The sequence below is a fragment of the Pelmatolapia mariae genome, linkage group LG17, assembly GCF_036321145.2.
Source record: "Pelmatolapia mariae isolate MD_Pm_ZW linkage group LG17, Pm_UMD_F_2, whole genome shotgun sequence".
NCBI lineage: Eukaryota > Metazoa > Chordata > Actinopteri > Cichliformes > Cichlidae > Pelmatolapia > Pelmatolapia mariae.
Window position 1 is genome coordinate 20,029,107 of NC_086242.1, and position 20,938 is coordinate 20,050,044.

The window sequence follows — 20,938 nt, forward strand, 5'->3', positions numbered from 1 at the left end:
CATATTACACAGAGCATACAGGATCCTTAAAATTATGTTTATTATCCTCTTAAAATGGTAGATATATGTGATTCATCGGGCACCTACTGGGCTCTACAAAATAAACTATGCTAATGTTACGTATGGCCCCAAATGGCCTCTGTACAAGAAGGTCTTAAGCTCTAATAATGACCAGTAAGAAACCACCACACTCACACTGCAATGGTGTACACAAGATTTATTTTTTTTCCCCTCTGAGTCAAACTACTGGCTGAAGGCACAACTCCGGTCTGGAATCCAAGGCCCAAAGCCACTGCGGTCAGGGTTGTCAGCCTGGTTACAGACAGGGAAAAGGTGGTCACTCGGAAGAACAAGCAGCTAAAAACATATCGGGGGAAGATCTTTTGCTTTAAAATGTGCACTCTTCGTCCTGGAGTCTCCAAGGCTTCCCTGCTGTAACAGTATCCTACTAACAAAACAACAACATCCCCCCCTTCCTATTTCCTCTCCCCTTTATAGAGAAGGGCTCCAATCCTACCCAATCAGCTGCTCCCTGTACTCAACTCCAAATAGCTGGCAGCTGGACTAGAGTAGAATGTGGAAGTGGAGACACAGAAAGACACACCAAACACCAAAGCATGCAATTAATACTACAAAAAAACAAAACAAAAAACAAATCAAAAGTAATGTCAACCCAAAAGTTTAGTGGAGGATTCTCTTCATTCTTTTCCACTATGCTATACTCTGCAACACTAATATCCTCAGTTAGATGAATTGGTTTTACATCAAACATTGTGCTAGTCTGAGAGTAGGGATGTGAAACATAAGACCGAGGGCCAAAACTGGGTCAGGTTACCAACTGTGCAGTATGTACACAGGAACGTTGGTTTGCAAAACTGCTCAGATGAAATGATCTTTGATTAGACAATTGTCAAGGATGGTTGAAGGAGGACCAAAATGCATAACTTTTTGAATGGAAAAAGTGTGTTTATTTACAATGAAAAGAAACTATGAAACAATCCGCAGTGCATGTGTTCCCAGTCCACGTGCCGTGATTCTTCTCCTTGATACGTGGTGATGTTTTGTCCTCCTCGGTGCATGTGTACAACAGTGTGCTGCTCCCTCCACACGTTTCCGCAATTCACCTGGAAACAGGAGATGCCACAGTGAGTACAGCCCCATCCACCGGCCAACAAAAACACTTTAAGCATTCCAACAGGAAACAACTGAAAACACGGCCATATGAGCTGGAGAACTAACTGTGTTAGTGTAATGATGCCACGCCAACTACCTCTCCACTGTTCTCTTAAGTAGGATTATCCTCAGGTGTGTCTGACTCAGAGGCGGGAGACTCTCCAGGCCTGGTGTGGCAGCAAAACTCTCTCTCTCTCAGACACACACACGCACACGCACACGCACACACACACACACACGTACACAGGGAAACCCAAAAATGATTCATGAGCTCTGGGTCCTCAGACGCAGGCCCCTGAAGATAATCTACTGATAATTTAATTTTTTGTGGCACAACTTGTTATATTTGTTCAATCCAACATGAGTGAAAACAGCATTTTCTTTATTTTTGTGAAAGAGAATTTCATGTTAAAAAGTACTCTATATGTTCTTTTAACATAGTGAAATTCAGCTCTACATCATTCAGAAATTATCACTAGTTATCTTGTGCAATGTAAAATTTTGTATTCGTGCGAGCTCAAACACGGGACATTACAGGAACGCTTGAATTTTTTCCATGGTTTAACGAGGCAATAATGACACATTTTTTCATGTATTTTTCCCAAATTACAGATTTCTGCAAAACAGTGACGTGGGACTCATTGGAGGGTAGTGTTTGCATTGCTTTGCTCTGTCTGACAGCTCGTTTACACTCGGAGGATTAAAAGTGCTCTGTGGACACTCAAAGTCTTTGTGGGTCGAATTATTCCACAATGAAAAATGATTAGGAATCAATAAAAGAATCAAGCGTGATATGCACAAAAAACTACAAAGACACAAAAAAGTATAAAACTTATTTCAAACAAAAAATAAATAAAACAAAAAGTATTATTTAATAAGATGCAACTATAAAAGTAATAAGGGGGGAAATTAAAGTCGATGTAATCTGTATTTGAGTGCAGTACTCATACTGCTTTACATTTTAAATCACTGCAGAAATGTGATGATATAACATAAAAAGGATGTAACATCGCTGTGTGTTAGTGTAATACTCCTATAAATATATCTCACTATTTAAAAAACTCTGAGTACATTGTGTACAGATGCAGTAAAATCTACTTTAAACTGTAGAGGAATAAACTGACTTTCAGTAAGTCGGCTCCTCCTGCTGACGACAGATTCTCATGAAACTTAAAGGAATCATGTCTCCACATCTGGATTGTTTTAAACGGGGCATAACGCCGCCCTCTCCTCCACTCCAGCCAGCCTGAGAACAGCTTCCCTCCCTGCTCACAGCAACAACTATTTCCACTGGATTTAACTGGAAGGAGGAAGACCCTGCGTTCAACCTCCCCTTCCTAATCAAGCATTCCACAGAAGTTTCCACCTCTAACATACCGGACGTCCCGCCCAGTAGAGCCCTGAAACCCTTAAAAGCAGCTCACTCTGCTGCTCTCCTCTCACTTCACTTCGCTGCAGTCGGAGCTCGTCTGGACTTTGGGAACAGTACTTTTATTTTGACTGCATTTTCCAGTTCCAAACATGGCTCAGATCAACATCTGCCTCAAACACATCTTCACCGTCTTCAACATATTCTTCATGGTGAGTAAAGAGATTATTTAGCAAATGATAATCGCAGACTTTAATCCAGAATCTCAGTAAAGACTTCAACCAGTCAGCAGGCAGACTCAGCAGTCAAAAACAACCACATTTGCCTCCTTTTTTACAATTAAATCAAACCAAAGCTTAGAAGAGTAAAATAAACCGACATCAACTCAACATGTTTGTTCTTACTTTCAGAGTTTGTTGTTGTGCTCGTCCACGTGTGTGGCTGTGCAGTCATTTCATGTCCTGGTTGTGTTTAAAGGATGCAGCAGCTCTAACCAGACTGTTTGTGTTTGTTCAGATTGTTGGTGGAGTTGTCATCCTCCTCGCTCTGTGGTGCCAGTTCTTCATGGACATTCGAGGAGGACACAACGTGAGGACACATTCAAACATAAATGTAACACATGGGGACAAACAGACAAAGCCCACTAACCTTTGTGGCACTTCTGTCCACAGCTGGAGGGTTGCGCTACCAAACTCTTCATCGTCTACATCATTGGTTTCATCACCATGATGATTGCCGTGCTGGGAGCCTACGGAGCCCACAAGGAGAGCAAAGTGGCCCTGATCATGGTGAGCACAAAGATCTCCACAACCTCAGAATGAAAGTTTAGTCATTTAGCTGCCAACAATCTCATTGACTTAATAAAGAAAAGAAATCGTTCATCAACCTAAATGAAGCCATTTAGCTCCGAATGCTCTAAAATGAGCTGCTGTGAAAAATAGTTAGAGGACTCTATCAGTGTTAGCACTGTCCAGCTGATCAGCACTGTCTTATTTTTCTTCCTTATAAAACCATAAATAATGATGATGTAACAGTGTCGCTTCAATGATGTGTTTCTGAAATGTCACTTTGAAGCCTCAACATGTTTGTGAAAGTGGTCAGGGTAAAGTAATTTCAGTAATTCCACATATTGAAGATATCAGATTAAAAGTCTTTGTGTACCTCTCTGCAGTTCCTGGTGTTCATGTTCACAGGATGTCTGTTGATGCTGATGACTGGAATCCCTGCTGCCAGCTCTTATCCTCAGGTAAGGACAGGACGCTTGGAGTCAAGTACATAAAAGTATTTGATTTGATTTAACTGGAAATGTTTTTTAAATATGTACTTTAAAGTCAACTCAGTTAATACTGACACCTTTTCATTACCTTGAAATGTCAGATGTTTTTTAATGATGATCAATCTACATTAAAATTTTTTATCCTGTAAATTTAATTTATGATATAAAAATGTTTCATGTTTGCAGGTCAAAGGCAGAATGGAGGAGACATTCCGCAAGTTTGTTCCTCTGGACAAATCTCGAAAGGATGTGAGGAACATGGCTGAGGACATTCAGAAACAGGTAAGATATTCTAACCTGCTCAGGGTTGTCTCTTTATTTATTTTAAATGTCTTATTTTGTTTTTTAATTTTCATTATTTAGATGTTATATTTTTTAATGTGAATTTAGGGCCCTTGAGTGTTGGCTTCATTCCCCAGCTACAGTCATGGGAAAATGAAAGTAAACCCTCTTTAAAATCGAAGGTTTTGTGTATCAGGACATAATACTTGTAATCTTCCCCTTAGCAGGTCTTAATATTAGGTAAAAAATAACTTCAGGTGAACTATGAAACATGACATATGACACTGTGCCATTATTTATTCAACAAATCTATGTTAGAGTGTGTGGCAATAAACTTAACTCTTACTGCTGTCATGAATAAAGAGTTCATGACAGTACAATTATAAAAAGATTGAACAAGTGACTTTAGTTAGGAAGTGTTGCCAGGAGGAAGTCTTTTCTCTCTAAAATGAAAAACATGGCAGCAAAGTTTAGGTTTGCAACCTCCACTTTGTTCTCGGTGGTCCGAGAACAAAGTGGAGATTTTTGGTCATAATGAACAGTGGCACGTTTGATCCAAACTAAGGACATCATATCAGCATTAAAACCTCAGAACAACTGGGCTAATCTTATAGCCATGGGATCTGGTCAACTTACAGTCCCTGAGTCGACCTTGAACTCCTCTGTATACCAAAGTGTTCTAGAGTGTAATGTGAGGCTATCTGTCCACGTATGTCCGAGTATGATCAGAACAATGATCCCAAACACAGCAGCTTGTCTACAACAGAATGGCTGAAAAAGCAAAGAGCCATGGTGCTGTAATGGTCCAGTCAACGTCCAGACCCCATCCTGACTGAAATGGTGTTGTGGGACCTCCAAGTTCATTGGTGGTCTCCACAACCACCAATGAACTTGTTAATGAAGTTAACCAAAACAGTTGACCAAAATTCCTCCACAGCGATGTGAGAGACTAATAAAACCATATGGAAAAGACTGCAACAAGTAATGTTTGCCAGTCATTGCTGCATGATACTAAATGGTGGGTGTTCTTGGTTTTTCACACAGCACTCCAGCATTTTGATGTAATTTTTATAAATGAAGACCCTGTGTTAGATTGCATTTTAAGCCCTGATATGTAAAACCTTGGAACTGACAGAAGACATGTGTTTTCTTTTTCCCATCACTGCACGTCTGTGTGTTATATACAGTTAATGGTTAGGAGCAAGCAAGCGTTCAGAATAAGAGCGAGTAAACTGTCCACAAGTAATTTGATTACATTATCATTCTCTCGAATTTGTTGTTGTTGTTGTTTTTTTTTTAAAGTTGGACAAAAAACCCCTCACACATACTTTTTATAGTCTGCTTCCAGCTGTCGTCTCATCCTCCTGAAGATGAGTAACCCTCCTCCTTCTTTCTTCTCCTGCTGCTGTTTGTAGTTTCACTGCTGTGGTCTGTTCAGCTACAAAGACTGGGAGAACATCCCCGACTCCTGTGTGTGCAGCCAGGAGGAGGAGAAAGAGGGGAAATGTCAGACTCTCAGAAAAAACGTAAGCATCGGCGCGCCCGCTCACTTCACTTCTATTCAGTGTGTCACATTTTGTAACGTCTTTATTTTTGCAGCTTTACCAGATTTTAACACGGCAGAGGAAGTCCGTCTACACTACGGTGAGCGACCCAGCACCATTTTGAAAAAGCTTAAATCATTTGTGTGTCCATGACAGAAACTAACAGTTTTCAGTTTTCCTTCTATTTTCAGACCTGCTTTCCCATCATCATGGACCACATCCAGTTTACTAACAAAATCAACATTGGGGTCAGCTTCACTCTGGCTATTCTAGCAGTGAGTATTATCACTTATTCAAGGATTCAGCAGCATAAATGTCTGATCTACAACTTAAAATCTGCATTCTCTCCTTTTAGTCACTGTTAGTCACTATTTATTATTCACATCTAAAATTAGAGTTATAACTTTTTGTTGACTGTGAGGTCCTTAGATCCTGTGCCACAGTGGGGAGAAATTCAGCTTTTTTTACCATCAGACAGAGATGTTTTTGTGGTCAGATATTGGGAGTCAAATCTGTTGTAAAATTGTTTTCAGCAAAGTTTGATACCCCCACCTTTGACATGCTGAAAAATTACAGCATCTGTTTCTGAACAAAAAGGAAACTAGTACAAAATCAAATTCCAAAAAGTAAAAAAAGAATTTAATAACATCAAAATTTGTTAACTTGCAGAAAACCTGATGCCTAACTCATCTTCCTGTGTTCCCCAATAGCTCCTTGGTGTGATTCTTTCCTCCATCATGGTCTACCACCTGTATTGCTCCAACAGCCACACCATGATGATCCTCACGAGACCACCAAAATACAACGAGATGTGCAAACCTCCACCATACTAGTCAAAGTATGATAGAGTTTTTTTCTTTTGCTAGCTTGGTGCACAGATTTCTGGAGCCCTGTCGAGTCTGTTTTCTTGAATTTGAAAATGACATATTTGGTTGAGGTTCATATCATTGTGCCTTATGTCTTCATGATGAAGTTGTCTAAATTGAGATCATCAGTTTCGAGCGACTTGAAAACCGATACTTAATAATCTTAAATTGAAATGAAAATGTCTAAAATTTGACTGGACTCTTTTAATTCAACCTTTATCAGAAATCCTTATTTTCATCACATTGACAATGAGAAAATGTCTAAAAAGGAAAAATAACTGAATCTAGAGATTTCCAAAGCTGAACAGAGGTGATGGCTTACAACACCAGCTATTAGCCACCTACTATGCAGTCTTGAGACCATTCCCAGCCAAATTATTGCTCACTCACACTATTGACTCATGTGACCTGTTATGTTTCTAGAATGCAATGTTACTGTTACTAATTCTGTTTGCTATGGTAACATTTGATGAAATTAAAAGCCACATTCCTTTGCTACCTCATGTGAAGTTTCTTAGTAATACAAAGACAGTGAAGTTATATTTTGAAAACTGAGAACTGTGTTGATGCAGCTACTTGTAAAAATGTTTATAAAGGGAAATATTTTTGTATAATTGTTTTTGTATTTTTAGTGTCATCTTTGTGTCATTTTTGATTCTTCTGATGTAAACTGTAAATCTAAAGGTTTTACAGGATTAAATGGTGACAAAAGAAAGTCTGTGTCTGTGTGAAATCTTCTTCTGTTGCACAAAAAAGGAACTTTTTTTATTGACTGTTACTAGACAAAGGTTATAGTAGAACTTGGTGAGCTGAGAAGCCTGCAGTCTGAGAGTGAACTGCTCTGTTAGCATATGTTATGTGAAGTCTTTAAGATATGATCCTTCTCACATTTGCGTATATACTTTGAATTTAATTGAACCATTGGAGAGACGCTAATATGAGCGAAATAATAAAAAACAAATAAGTCAAATTTTAGCAATATTGTGCAAATTAATGTGTTTAATAAGTGTGCTGAACAACATATGCTGGTAAACAACAGATCTACAATTTCTCACAGTGTTATTGTCTAACCAGTGTAAATATCTGGTTAGACATCCTGTTTCCAAGATTTTTATTACTGAGTACAATTAACCTCAATTTTTGTCTGAATTTAAAAGTCGGCAATTAAAAGTGAATCAGGTTTTTTGTTACAAGCTTTTAGTTTAATCTGCAGAATTCTATAATCTGGCTTCATAGATAAATACAGCACAATGTCATCTGCATAGCAATCAAAATGTATGCAGTTTTTTTCTAATTATATTGCATAAGGGCTGCACTTATGCTATAAAATGTATTGATCCTAGCACCGAACCCTGTGGAACTCCAATACTGAGTTGATGAGTCTACTGTCAGAGGCCATAAGAACATTAATAAAAACCTTCACTAATAATGTTTCTGTGGTGCGAGGAACTCTGTAAGTAAAAGTAAACTTAGAAATTGGTCTATAATTAGCTAAGATAACTAGGTCAATTAATGATTTAATTACGGCCACTTTAAGCTTGTGATGCGTAGCCTGTTCCTAAAGAGAGATTAATCAGATTTTAAATTGAAGTCTTGTGGCAAGATTTCTTTGAACAGTCCTGTAGGAATGTGGTCTAAAAGGCACATTGATGGTTTAAAGGAAGAAATCAGCGAAGGTAACGTAGAAAGATCTATAGAAGTGAAAAAGGGGTAATTCTGATGGTTCTGATAAGGAATACTTGACTCAGAACAGATCTTTTACTCCTCAGCCTCCCTAAAAAGAAACCTGGGGTTCTTCCTTTTTTCCTCAAACAGTGACAAATAATAAGATGTAGAGTAGAAAATTATTTTTCCAGACCAAACAAAGATCTAAATGAGTACAATGCCATAATCCTCTAAGGATACAACCCACTAGCAACGCTAGTTAGGTGCAGTGAGCCGTGACTCCTGCAGCTGTAGCTCTCCTCTTGTGATTCTTCCTCTTGATAAAATTGTTAGGTCATATGGGGGACTAAAAGAGCCACGTGCATTTTAAATGTCGGAAATAAATCTTTATTGTTTGAATCCATTTACTTATTTTTCTTTATTCTATTTTAAAAAAGATTTTGAAAATCAGTTTTTTAATTTTGAATTTGAAATGTGACTCAACACATTGAGAAATCATTTCATACGTAATTTATTATTTATTTAATTGATAATGAAAACTGTATTTATAAATCGATATTTCAAAATGTATTATTAATCAATGAATACATACTTTGAGTTGAAAATGAATTTAACAAAAAAGAAAAAGTATTCAACTTTCAATAAAAACCTTATTTTTAAAAAAGAAAACAAAAACAAAAAAAAAACCCTCCTTCTTTCTTCTCCTGCTGCTGTTTGTAGTTTCACTGCTGTGGTCTGTTCAGCTACAAAGACTGGGAGAACATACCCGACTCCTGTGTGTGCAGCCAGGAGGAGGAGAAGGAGGGCAAGTGTCAGACTGTCAGAAACAACGTAGCAACCACTATCTAAAAATATTTTGTCGGCTCAACTTAAAAATTGAGGCAACAATTTCCACTCAGCTTTTTAAGTTACAAATTTTGCATATTATTAAGTAAATCCAGCAAGTAATTTTTAGGTTTGGCTAACTCAAGTGGTTTAACAAACCAACATGATTTACTTTGACCCCCAAAAGCATAATTAAGTTTATGCAACCTAATATTAATTTAAAATTTCTGGTAATATTAAGTTGAGAAATTACGTTAGTTGAGTTACACTAACTAATGTTTTTACATATATCCTACTCACAATTATCCATGCCAATTTGTTTAGGTTTCTATAGTAACTTTTCTAAAAAAAAATCACACATAGCCATTTCACTTATTCCAATTGATTATTCTATTACAAAACATTTACAAAGTAATACACTTCTGTGTCAATACAACATAAATTAAACATTACAGCAGCCCTTTAATTATAAATGACTGGGCAAAAAAATGTACTTCATGTACATTAACATTAACTTATATTGGTATCAACTTGGTCAACTTGTCGCAGAATCAAGGAAATGACAAAAGATTTTAATGTTCAACAACGGAACAGTCCAAAGCTAAGGTTATATGTAATACGAACTTCTCTCAAAGCTACACTCATCTAGGACTGCATACAAAAACATAAGAGGCACATCAGAATACTACAGTCCAATTCACATTTGTTTCATGACAGAAGTTTGCACTTAAGAGACATTACCCGTGGACTGGCTTTAAGTCCATCAAGTTCCAGAAATACCTTCTGGAATACCTCTAGAGTGTTCTTTACTTGTTTTGGGTAGCTCAGATTGAGAGCGTATATAAGCCCCATCATTAAGGCACATGCTCTGGGCACATCAAGGTCTTCCAGACTGCTGCACGTCTTGTGACTACAATCTTTACCACTTCTTCTGGGAACTGTTCTTCACCATCCTGGCAAGTAGGTTAAATGGAAACATGTCAGTATTTTATGTGCCATTTACAAATAAAACACAAAAGAATGTGAGATTCACCTACCAGCTGTTCTCTGAAGAGATCCTCTTCTTTCTCTTTCAGATACACCATCAGGCAACGGATTGCGACCTCTTTTCTTGTTTCCACCGAACTCTGGAGAATAAAAAAAGCAAAACAAAACTTAAACTTACAGTTTATTAGGTGAAAAGTCAAAACTGTTACATTTATGGGACTTGCGTTGTGCCAAATATTGATTTTAAATATGTTTTTAAAAGAATTAAAGATTTAATCTTTGGAACTTCAATTTAAACTGTTACATACGGGCCTGCTTTAAATGCACCCTTTGCTAGCAGTAGGATAAGGTGAATAAAAGTAAATGTAACCTAAATTTAGAGACTATTTCAAACTTTTTGTTGAGTTGTGTTCTAAGGATTAAACTATAATTGTTATGTGTAAGATATGTGAAAAAGTACCTGTGGACAAGTCTTGTAATGATGTGATAAACCAATAAAAGCTCCTATCCACCCTGTTGTAGGTCTGCCTATGCCACAGGCAGGCTCTGCTGTGTCCTTCGCATCCAGCTTTCCTAGCTATGACCAAAGAGGAATTTCCATCAAAGCTATCTTCAATCTAACTCCTAATTTGATGGCTCCGTAGCCACCTTTCTATCTCCCTTTATATAATGCAACTAGTAAGTGCTATGCATAGGATGGAGTTGTACAGGGAATGATTTCCTGTGGTGTTAAGCGGTGAATTTTGATCAGCACATGATGGAGTGGGTCGGAGGTATTGTTCAGCATTTTACTTATCTTGGACAAAAATTTGTGGTTACATGTTTTTCAGTAGGTGGAAGAATAACAGAATCCTCCAGAAAGAGGAGCAGAGACATACTGGGCATAATTAAAAATACTATACTAGATTAAACTGAGGTCGCTATCCAGGACACGAGATAAGCTTTATTAGTCCCAGAGCTGGGAAATTCACTGACATGGGCAGAGCAGGATAAAATAAATAACAAATAATAACAACAACATTACTATGATTAAATAAATAAAATAGATACAATGATAAAATATCTTTGACTAGAGGTGGCAAAAAGAATGTTTAACAGTGAGATGGCTGGATGTTTTTAGCAGGTATTGAGTATTACACATTGAGATAGTGATCAGTTTGTGGATGTGTGTATTCACGTGTTCATTCACTGTTGTTGTTTATTGTAGAGTCAGTAACTGTAGAAGGAAACAGAGTCAATGCAGAAGAGATCAGAGCCAGTGTGGAAGCGAGCTGCTGTAAGGTCACAAATGAAGCTTCTGATATACAACAATGTGAGTGAAACTGTGCTTTGGTTAGAAGTGAGCAGCTCTCACAGAAGTCTCGCTGCTCCGTGGGGCTCCAGCAGCATCGGTGTGTTTGCTGGGAGCTCGCGGATTCACTTTGTCCCACAGCTGCGCTCACCAGATGCTGCTTTTAACTCGGAGTGCGTTAAGAAACGTGTATCTGCTGGAAAAGGCATTTATACGGAGCTCTGCTGCGGCTCCATCGGTTTTGAAAGAGAAAAGAGTGCAAGAAGCCGCCGAGCAGCACTGAGCTCCGCACTGAGTCGCTGAGCTTTGGAAGCTCCACGAACCGAGAGCAGAGAGCACCAGAGTCCGACACGAGGCCTGCACGACGAGACACAAGCCCGCTGTGGACTGCTCCACTGTCGACCTGCAGTGCTGCTCACACACTCACTTTGAGCTCTTTGATCCCGAGACACGAAACACAAAATGAAGCATTGCGAGGCACACGCGAGAGCTGCGCGCGCTGCCTTCACTCTCCACGGTTCTCATGGTGCGTTTAAGTGCAGCGTGGCGCTTCTGACTTGCCATCACTATACCGCGAATCTCGTTGAAGCTCGATCAGACGCGAAAGGGGAAAATGTCCGAGGAAGCTCCCGCACCTGCTGCCGCCCCGGCCAAGGCGGCCAAGAAGAAGACGACGGCTTCCAAGCCCAAGAAGGTCGGCCCCAGTGTGGGCGAGCTGATTGTGAAAACCGTGGTCGCTTCCAAGGAGCGCAGCGGCGTGTCCGCAGCCGCTCTCAAGAAGGCTCTGGCTGCCGGAGGCTACGATGTGGACAAGAACAAGGCCCGCGTCAAGACCGTCATCAAGAGCCTGGTGGCGAAGGGCACTCTGGTGCAGACCAAGGGCCAGTGTTGCCAACTTAGCGACTTTGTCGCTATATTTAGCGAGTTTTCAGACCCCCTAGCGACTTTTTTTTTTTCTAAAGAAAGTCGCTAAAAAAGACGTGAAAGCGGGTATGCTTTTACTCTCAACAAGCAGCGGGTGCTGTAACGCAGGCAGTTCTTCTTTTACTCTTATGCTGTTTTGTGGATCACAAGGTTTAAAACTACTTATAAACACACACAAAGTAACGCCACCAGAGTGCCTATTTCGGGTCACTTCTGCCGGTCCAGGCCCAGGTAAAGGAGCAGGGTTGGAATTGTGACATTTAAAAAAAAAAAACAATAATTGCTAAAAGAAGTTTAATTTTTAGTTCTAAATAAACTCTAAATGCATTTAGGACGTTTTTTGCTCACTTTGTCTCTTCCACGATGTTATTTCTCTCTCCAACAACATAGGTTACAATTATATTAGCATGACCAATTATGCAAATTAGGTGATGACGTCATTTAGCGACTTCTAGGACAGCCAATAGCGATTTTCCTTACTGAGGAGTTGGCAACACTGCCAAGGGCACCGGGGCCTCCGGATCCTTCAAGATGAACAAGAAGGCTACTGAGAGCAAAGCCAAGAAGCCCGCCGCGGCCAAAGCCAAGAAACCGGCAGCAGCTGCCAAAAAGCCCAAGAAGGCAGTAGCAGCCAAGAAGTCGCCCAAGAAGGCCAAGAAGCCTGCAGCAGCGGCCAAGAAAGCGCCCAAAAGCCCCAAGAAGGCGGCCAAGAGCCCCAAGAAGGTGCTCAAGAAGGCTCCCGCAGCAAAGAAGTCCCCCGCCAAGAAGGCCACCAAGCCCAAAGTCAAGAAGGCAGCCACAGCAAGTGAGCTGCCACCACAGCAACACACAAGAGCCCCTTCCTCACACTCACTCACCACTCTATCATTCATAATAATGTCCTTATTATTAAAGCACACACTCCCCCCCCCCCATTTTTCTCATTACATTTACAACTTGTATTAGTATCATGGTGCACATTAGTTCTGTCTTCACAAGTCTACAACTCCAGAAAAAGACAACAATACAAATATTAACTCAATATTTACAATCATACCTTCATAGTACAAGACATCACACCACTTCTTGTTTTGCTATGAGACACTATCATACAAGAAATACACCTTTAAAAGTTATCACCTACATTTTAAAATATTCTATTAAAAAACAACAAATGTGATGGAAAATATTACATTTATAGATGCATGTTATTATCTATATGTGAGATATGTTTCACTTATATATATATATTTTTTGAAAGCCTCCACTGGCTGTTTTAGTAGAAGTACAATGTATAGTTTATTGATACCTAGCCAATATGAAATGCTCTACTCTACAACCTTACCTGACTAAATCTAGGCAAGTTGAATTGATATTTGGTGATTTTAAGGACACACATTTTACTCCAAGCTGAACCCAAACAGCTATTTATTTTACCATGTATTTATTTCATTATAATTTCATAACCAATTTGATTCATGTACATTTGAACAAATTGAGTTCTGTAGGGTTAAGGATGCGGGGAAATCCGTTATTTCAAAATATAGTGTTGAGGTTTACTTCTTCTTGACCTCACCGATCCTTTTGATATCCCAGCTGAAGAAGAGTCCGGGGCTGCCCTGTGTCCCCCTCCTCAGTAGTTTTCCACTAATTCTATTGTTCAGTCTGGGGGGGCTGTCCTCTCCCCAGGCTAGTAACTGTGTAACTCTCATTTTACGACAGGCAGACCCCCACTGTCAATAAATCCTTCCCTCCATACAGTTAAACGCCAAAGTTTATAGATAAACCAACTGATTTGGCACGTCAGAGGTCAGGGTTCAGCAACTTAATGTCATTCTTGAGAGCTTTAAGGTCGCATGAAATGCTTTGAGAACACAAATCCACCATTGTCCTTAAAACAGGGGTTGACAAAGTCATTCTAACAAAACCAACACTTACGAATCATTTCCTGTTCTTCTGATCTCCAGCTGCCCCCTATTATCTAAGCAAACCTAAGTACATTGTATTGTAAATCATTGTTTTATTGTACTCACAATAGACACAAAAACCTAAGCGTAGACGTAAGTGACTTTGCAAAATGTCCCAAATTCAGCAGCAGTGCCAAACATGTCGCAAACAGCTCCACATTTCCCTCCCTCTGTACCTGGATAGTTCCTGCAGCACCAAAGAACTCCACCTGTCCCTCTCCTCCTCATGTTCTGTGTTATGATTTTCTATTGCGTTTGTCTGTTTCCATGAGCTTAGGATCTGCTTTTATTATCAAGTGAGTGAACCATGATGCATGTATGCAGTCATAGTTAGGATATCACTAATGATTAGCTTCAAATTGACCCCAAATTATTAAGCTATATGAGCACACCAAGGTTGAACAAGGCGCAGGCCTTAATCACACGGTGAGAGACTGCAAACTTTTAGTTTTATTTTTGGATGTAATGTTAAAATTTGAGCTTTGATGTCTATTCTTGTCTGATGACAATAAAGCACAGTGATAGTTTGAGTTAATAGCAATTTTTTAAAGGTGCACTTGAGTCCCTTACTGTGAAAGATGGCATGAATTAATACACATTTCAAAAGAAATTTAGATGCACCTCTGCTAAAATTTCCAAGTACACAAGTTGTTAATGACACATCAAGAAGGATATTTACTCAGAGAGAAGTGTGTGGCTCTTAAAAGAGCCTTTGTTTTTGTTGAAGCACAGCGCTTTGCGTTTACTTGGCCTTGACGGGCTTCTCAGTCTTCTTGGGTAGCAGCACGGCCTGGATGTTGGGCAGCACACCACCCTGAGCGATGGTGACTCCCCCCAGGAGCTTGTTGAGCTCCTCGTCGTTGCGCACAGCCAGCTGCAGGTGACGTGGGATGATGCGAGTCTTCTTGTTGTCGCGGGCTGCGTTGCCAGCCAGCTCCAGGATCTCAGCAGTCAGGTACTCGAGCACAGCTGCCAGGTAAACGGGGGCGCCGGCTCCCACACGCTCCGCATAATTGCCTTTGCGTAGCAGTCTGTGGACACGACCCACGGGGAACTGAAGTCCGGCACGGGATGAGCGGGTCTTAGCCTTAGCTCTGGCTTTGCCTCCGGTCTTTCCGCGGCCACTCATTTTGACAGGTTTTTGTCTTCGTAGTATTAACACTCAAAGGAAATGTGGCCCGATCGGCTCAAAGCCTCGCTTATATTTCCGCAGAGCGCGGGCAGCTTCGTCACGCACCAATCGCAGAGAGGCTTGCGGCAGCGCGCAATTTCAATGCACTTTTCTCCAATGAGCAGCACACACCGAGGCGGGGCGGTGCTCCTCTAAACGGTGCTGAGCACCACGTGGAGCCCCTCACCAATCACGAGCCGGAGCGGCACCGCGTCACAGCCAGACACACTTTAAGAGCAGCGAGTCTCCTCTGTTTGCTACTAAATCTGCTCTTATCACAGGAAAAGAACAGTGAGAAACAATGGCAAGAACCAAGCAGACCGCTCGCAAGTCTACTGGCGGCAAAGCCCCCAGGAAGCAGCTGGCCACCAAGGCCGCTCGTAAGAGCGCCCCGGCTACCGGAGGCGTTAAGAAGCCTCACCGCTACAGGCCCGGTACCGTGGCTCTGAGGGAGATCCGCCGTTACCAGAAATCCACCGAGCTGCTCATCCGCAAGCTGCCCTTCCAGCGCCTGGTCCGCGAGATCGCTCAGGACTTCAAGACCGACCTGCGCTTCCAGAGCTCTGCTGTCATGGCTCTGCAAGAGGCCAGCGAGGCTTACCTGGTCGGTCTCTTCGAGGACACCAACCTGTGCGCCATCCACGCCAAAAGGGTCACCATCATGCCCAAAGACATCCAGCTGGCTCGCCGCATCCGCGGAGAGAGAGCTTAAGCTACTCTCTCTCCTACAAACAACGGCTCTTTTCAGAGCCAACTCCCTCACACGAAGAGCTCGCTCCTTTCTTACTATTACAACAATATTATACTTACACTTCAATCTTCATGCTCTTTCTATACTAGAAACTACGGTCGGCATGAACGTGGAAATCACTGACTTCAGTTACAAAAATGCTTCATTAATTTTTAGCATGAATTGTTGTATCCTTAAATGTCTCCCTCCTTTACTTATTCACATATTTATTTTTTCCCCCAAAGCTCATCATTGGAGTGCTTTGTGCTCGGCAACATGATAGACCCTGAGCTCTCAAGTACCTTTGGTAAACTCTTTTTTTATATATATATATATATATATATATATATATATATATATATATATATATATATATATATATATATATATATATATATATATATATATATATATATATATATATATAATTTTTTTTTTTTTTTTTTTTTTTTTTTTAAATGTGCTATAAAATACTATAGACATGACAGTAAGCCTAACATGTTAACATTAGTTTACTGAGGCTGTTAAATTTATGTCTAATGTTAAAATGTTGGTGACACAATAATTTCATCCTAATGATACTGACATATTCATAGGGTTAATTTTTGAGACAAAATATCATGAGGTTGTCATGCTTTTGCAAATATTCCACCTTGTAGTGCAGTTTGCACAAATTGTTTTAAAAATGCACTCACCCTACAAACATTACTGATGAGTCAAGATCTGCACAAATCGACAGAAACACTGAAGCAGCTACGCATTTTATTCTTATTGTCATGTATGTCCTATTTGTCAGGTGACAGAAGAACCAACACAAAGCTCAGAGAGCAATGGTGACACAAGATCACAGGTGAAATTGGATGATGACTTGGTGGTTCATTACTGTTTTTGAAGCACATGTGTGACTGCATGTATTTGGAATGTCTCACTGTTATTTATCAGGTGACAGAGGCAGCTCTGCCATGTTGTAGCTCGGACAGAGGTGAAGAGGCGAGGTCACAGGTGAGTGACTGATGTTTTGGTGCTATATATTAACTAGTATTTATTATCATGACAATTGTCAGGCTGCTTTTAGTCATTCCAGTATCCTCGGCTGAGGCTGAAAGAAGCTTCAGTGCTCTCACAAGACTAAAAACAAGGTCAACAATGACTCAAATGAGATTAAACAATGCTGCTGTATGCCATGTCCACCGGGAGAGACTGGACAGTATAGATGTAAAACAAATATCCCAGCAGTTTATCTCAGTTAACGAGAGGAGAAGGCATGTGTTTGGCTCCTTCACATAGTGGACATTGAGTTGTTGTGTGGGGCACCAGTAGTCCATGTCTGTTGCTGTAACAGTAGTTCATGTTTAGAATAAAACATCCCAGCTCACTGATTTGATCGGGGCAATAGTGCCTAAAATGTTGCATAATTTTGCTGAGAGATCTTTTACTTTGTGGTCATCTTAGATGAGTAGTTTGATGGACAAAAAACAACCAGGTCATTCAGTGTTCCCTTAGTGCTAATGTATCAGAGATGTTGGTGTACTATAACTGAAGTAATGTTGTTAAGTCCTTAAAGTCATATTCTTTTATTGCCATGACTGTATTTGAAGCTTTTTTTTATTTTTGTATGATACCTGATTTACTATGACGGAATATGGCTGAAGTAAACTAAAGTCTACAATTCTTAGTCATTTGTTTAATAGTAATTTGACATTATATAATTCACATATAAAACTATGAATTGTAATTTTAAATGGTTTAAAAGCATGTAGCACAGCATATGTAGGCAAGTATATTTCTCCTCTTTTTATCAAGAAGCAAAGACAAAAGCAGGGCAGGGTTCGGTGGTTGAATCATCCGTCCCCACCAATGCCAAAACCAAATCTACTCTCTTCCCAGGATCGTCCCCTGGGACGATTTTTCTTTCTCTCACCCTCTCTCTCGCACTTTTTTTCCGCTTCATTCTGCACACGACCCTTGTGCTTTGCCCTGGGAAGAGGGGAGGCGGTAGTTACACTCGCAGTAGCACAGGAACAGAGCCGGAGGGAAAGAGAGAGAAAGAGAGCCAGGGACAACAATGTCACATTAGAAAGGTATCCGGTCTTTAAGTGATGACGTGACGAATCCTGCTTCCGGGCCTAAAGTAGTCTGCGTTTAATATGGCTTTTGTGTTGTTAACATGTTTAATGGTTTGTATTTTCTTCTATTTAATCTCAAAAAGCTCCTAAAAACAGTAAGTGATCACTGTTGGCCTTCCTCGGCTTTTATTACCGCTAATCATTTTAAAGCTCAGTTTTTACACCTGGTAGAGCAGAACGCTGATCATTTTATTACAGATGAAAGACTTTAGAGAGTTTTTCAACTCTCAGTTATGCCACAGTGATGGTTTGATTTATGGAGCTTGAGCCCAGACACGGCTAGTGATGTCAGACTTAAAGACTGGATAGTAATCATCCACAACTATTTTCAGTTGCGGATGATAAAGGATTCAGAAAGTTTATTCATGCAGGCCCATATGACAGAGAATGTGCATCTTTTTGTTTTCATATTTTTTCATATTTATATTTAATTGTGTTGTTGTTTGCATTGTTTTGTGGTGTTTCAATTTAAATTTGTTTAAAAGGAAAAAGCTGAAAATGGAATTAGTTAAAAGTTGAAATGTAAATAGTTGTTTTTGTATTAAGATTTATTACATTTTATGTGGAGTGAATAAATAAAAGTATATTTACGGTGGCCCCTAGACACAAAGCACATACGAACTCCAAAACACGTACAAAACACAACAGAAGTGCTCCAGGATGCTAGGGGCAGTGTTGAGCTTTTGTTACCTGGTAGCTACACAAGCCAGCAAGTACCAACGACCGGATCTGGTGTGTGGTAGTAACAGGTAAATGAACATTTTTTAAATTTGAATATATATGAGTGCTTGTGTATAAATAAACAATAAATTACTTGAAAGCATATGTGTAAGTGATCTAGGTTGCTCTGTTTTGGAAGTTCAGTTAACGCTAGAAATGTGTTTTGGAGTTTGTACGTGCCTTGTCTCTAGGGGCCACCGCATATATTTATATATAAAACGTATATAAATAAAATTACGTTTTTTTCCCTTTTACGTTAGTAATTCTTTTTGTCAAAAAAAGCAGGAACAAAAAAAAAAACCACGTGCTGACATGAGTAATACAGAAATAATGCTAATGGTACTTGTATCTTTATTCAGTGTCCAATAAAGACAGGTTGTCAGGGGAGGTCGGTGTGAGAGCCCTGTGCTACAGGTCAATGAAGAAGAGTGAGGCACCACACAGACTAAGTGTAGGCAGGAAGCTGTGTAACGTTGTTAATCCCCGTTCAGTGGGGTTCAGTTCATTTAAGCATTAGTTAAGTTCATTCCTAAAGGCCCATCAACTTGAATGTTTTCCTTGTCTCCCTGATTTATCACTCCTAATTTGACTAGTCAGATAGTTTAATCAACGTGTGTTTGGGTGATCAGAAACATTTTACACCAAGTTAATACTGCAAATATACACAATCTAAGTTATTACAGTTATCAAGGATGGTTAAGTTGTTTTAATAGGGAGAGAAGGAAACACTAAGCATTCAGGAGGGTAAGCCTGTAGGGGTCAATAACCATAACACTGAACTATGTTCCTGTTCGGCTCTTCCATGAAGATGATGTTACATTTTTAATTTTCGTTCTTTCTTCGTAGATTAAGCTTCTGGATTCATCGCCAGTGGTACTGACACATAGCCAGTGCTCTTGTGTGGCAGGCGCTGTTATGTGCAATCACACAGTGGCATTGCTCTTCCAAACAGCACACTACTCACAACTCAGAGTGCCGGTTGTCCCCCCTGTGCATAGCTGCACGGAATCTGAACAGCAATGGCACAAGCCACGGACAGTGGTAATTTAAATGAGGTTAAAGTTTTTGAATTAGTCCATGTTTACATATGAACAGCAACACCATCCATAGTAAATGTGTCTTCTGTTAGGGTGTGAAGCCAGGACCCATCAACTCCATGATCTTCACTAAGCCGGTACCAAATAGGATGGCCCAGACTGGAGTACGGTAATTAGATTTGTAAAATTTGGTTTCCTGTGTTACAAATGCATGTTGCTATTAGTTCATACATACATTTGTCAGAATAGGTATTAATTTACATACAACATTACACTTTCTGAAGACGGCTAACTCAGTCATGTACATATACATCCCAGTCTCTAACTTATGCACCACTGTTTTACACCTTTTAGTGTTTAGTTTAGTTGTTGTTCAGTGTAATAACCTTCTTCCTTACATTATTGTCATTGATGTTTTCTTTAGGGGTGGTTTCTACAGAGGCATGGTGGGTCAGCCAGTTTTGACAACCCGGTACATCACACTACACCGTGATGCACCACCAACACCGCACTTGCCTCTGGAGGGGTATGACATCTTGCCATCAGATTGTTTGTGTGCTCAGAAGAAGAGCTTCTGCATCTGAAAAGCTTGTCTGTAACTCTGGAAATGGCTCACAAAATAGAGGAAGCTACACGTGAGCAAAGCTCTTCATCTGAGTGGCATCAGCTCCGCAGGCCCAGAGTGACTGCCTCTAGGTTTTGGGAGGTGTGTCACGTCAGAGGCCAGAGCTCGGCAGAGTCACTAGCAGAGCGTATATTGAAGGGAACAAGGCAGACAGCAGACATGAGGAGAGGAACTGAGATGGAGCCTGCAATAGCAGCAGAGTATAGTAGGCTAATGAATGTTAACTACTCACCCTGTGGTCTGGTCATTCACCCCATTGCCCCCTGGCTTGCTGCATCTCCTGATGGTGTTGTTTTTGACCCCAATGAATACCCCCAGTTTGGCCTTGTCAAATTCAAATGTCCCAATGTACAAAACTTTATTGACTGCAAATATGTGCAA

General features: G+C 40.1%; 4 protein-coding genes across 4 annotated transcripts; 3 read left to right on the forward strand and 1 right to left on the reverse strand.

The window, feature by feature from the left end:
- Positions 1-2,677: 2,677 nt before the first annotated feature.
- On the forward strand, positions 2,678-6,509 carry LOC134615926 (tetraspanin-8-like). Its single transcript, XM_063460614.1, has 9 exons — positions 2,678-2,754; positions 3,059-3,130; positions 3,214-3,330; positions 3,714-3,788; positions 4,005-4,100; positions 5,516-5,626; positions 5,700-5,744; positions 5,836-5,919; positions 6,355-6,509. The coding sequence occupies exons 1-9, from the start codon at positions 2,695-2,697 to the stop codon at positions 6,475-6,477; spliced, it is 783 nt and encodes a 260-aa protein (XP_063316684.1). The 5' UTR covers positions 2,678-2,694; the 3' UTR covers positions 6,478-6,509.
- A 5,382-nt stretch (positions 6,510-11,891) lies between these two features.
- LOC134615928 (histone H1-like) lies at positions 11,892-13,821 on the forward strand. The gene is made up of 3 exons (XM_063460615.1): positions 11,892-12,151; positions 12,700-13,007; positions 13,778-13,821. The coding sequence occupies exons 1-3, from the start codon at positions 11,892-11,894 to the stop codon at positions 13,819-13,821; spliced, it is 612 nt and encodes a 203-aa protein (XP_063316685.1).
- Positions 13,822-14,890: 1,069 nt separating this feature from the next.
- On the reverse strand, positions 14,891-15,277 carry LOC134616026 (histone H2A). The gene has a single exon (XM_063460799.1). It carries the CDS (start codon positions 15,275-15,277, stop codon positions 14,891-14,893), a length of 387 nt encoding a protein of 128 aa, XP_063316869.1.
- Positions 15,278-15,620: 343 nt separating this feature from the next.
- On the forward strand, positions 15,621-16,031 carry LOC134616025 (histone H3). The gene has a single exon (XM_063460798.1). It carries the CDS (start codon positions 15,621-15,623, stop codon positions 16,029-16,031), a length of 411 nt encoding a protein of 136 aa, XP_063316868.1.
- The last annotated feature ends 4,907 nt before the right edge of the window (positions 16,032-20,938 follow it).

Coding starts and splice junctions, on each gene's coding strand:
- LOC134615926 (XM_063460614.1), top strand. CDS start 2,695: ATGGCTCAGATCAACATCTGCCTCAAACACATCTTCACCGTCTTCAAC. Junction 5,745..5,835: donor GGAAGTCCGTCTACACTACG/GTGAGCGACCCA, acceptor TTCTATTTTCAG/ACCTGCTTTCCCATCATCAT. Junction 5,920..6,354: donor TCACTCTGGCTATTCTAGCA/GTGAGTATTATC, acceptor GTTCCCCAATAG/CTCCTTGGTGTGATTCTTTC.
- LOC134615928 (XM_063460615.1), top strand. CDS start 11,892: ATGTCCGAGGAAGCTCCCGCACCTGCTGCCGCCCCGGCCAAGGCGGCC. Junction 12,152..12,699: donor GCGAAGGGCACTCTGGTGCA/GACCAAGGGCCA, acceptor AGTTGGCAACAC/TGCCAAGGGCACCGGGGCCT. Junction 13,008..13,777: donor CAAGAAGGCAGCCACAGCAA/GTGAGCTGCCAC, acceptor TTGATATCCCAG/CTGAAGAAGAGTCCGGGGCT.
- LOC134616025 (XM_063460798.1), top strand. CDS start 15,621: ATGGCAAGAACCAAGCAGACCGCTCGCAAGTCTACTGGCGGCAAAGCC.
- LOC134616026 (XM_063460799.1), bottom strand. CDS start 15,277: ATGAGTGGCCGCGGAAAGACCGGAGGCAAAGCCAGAGCTAAGGCTAAG.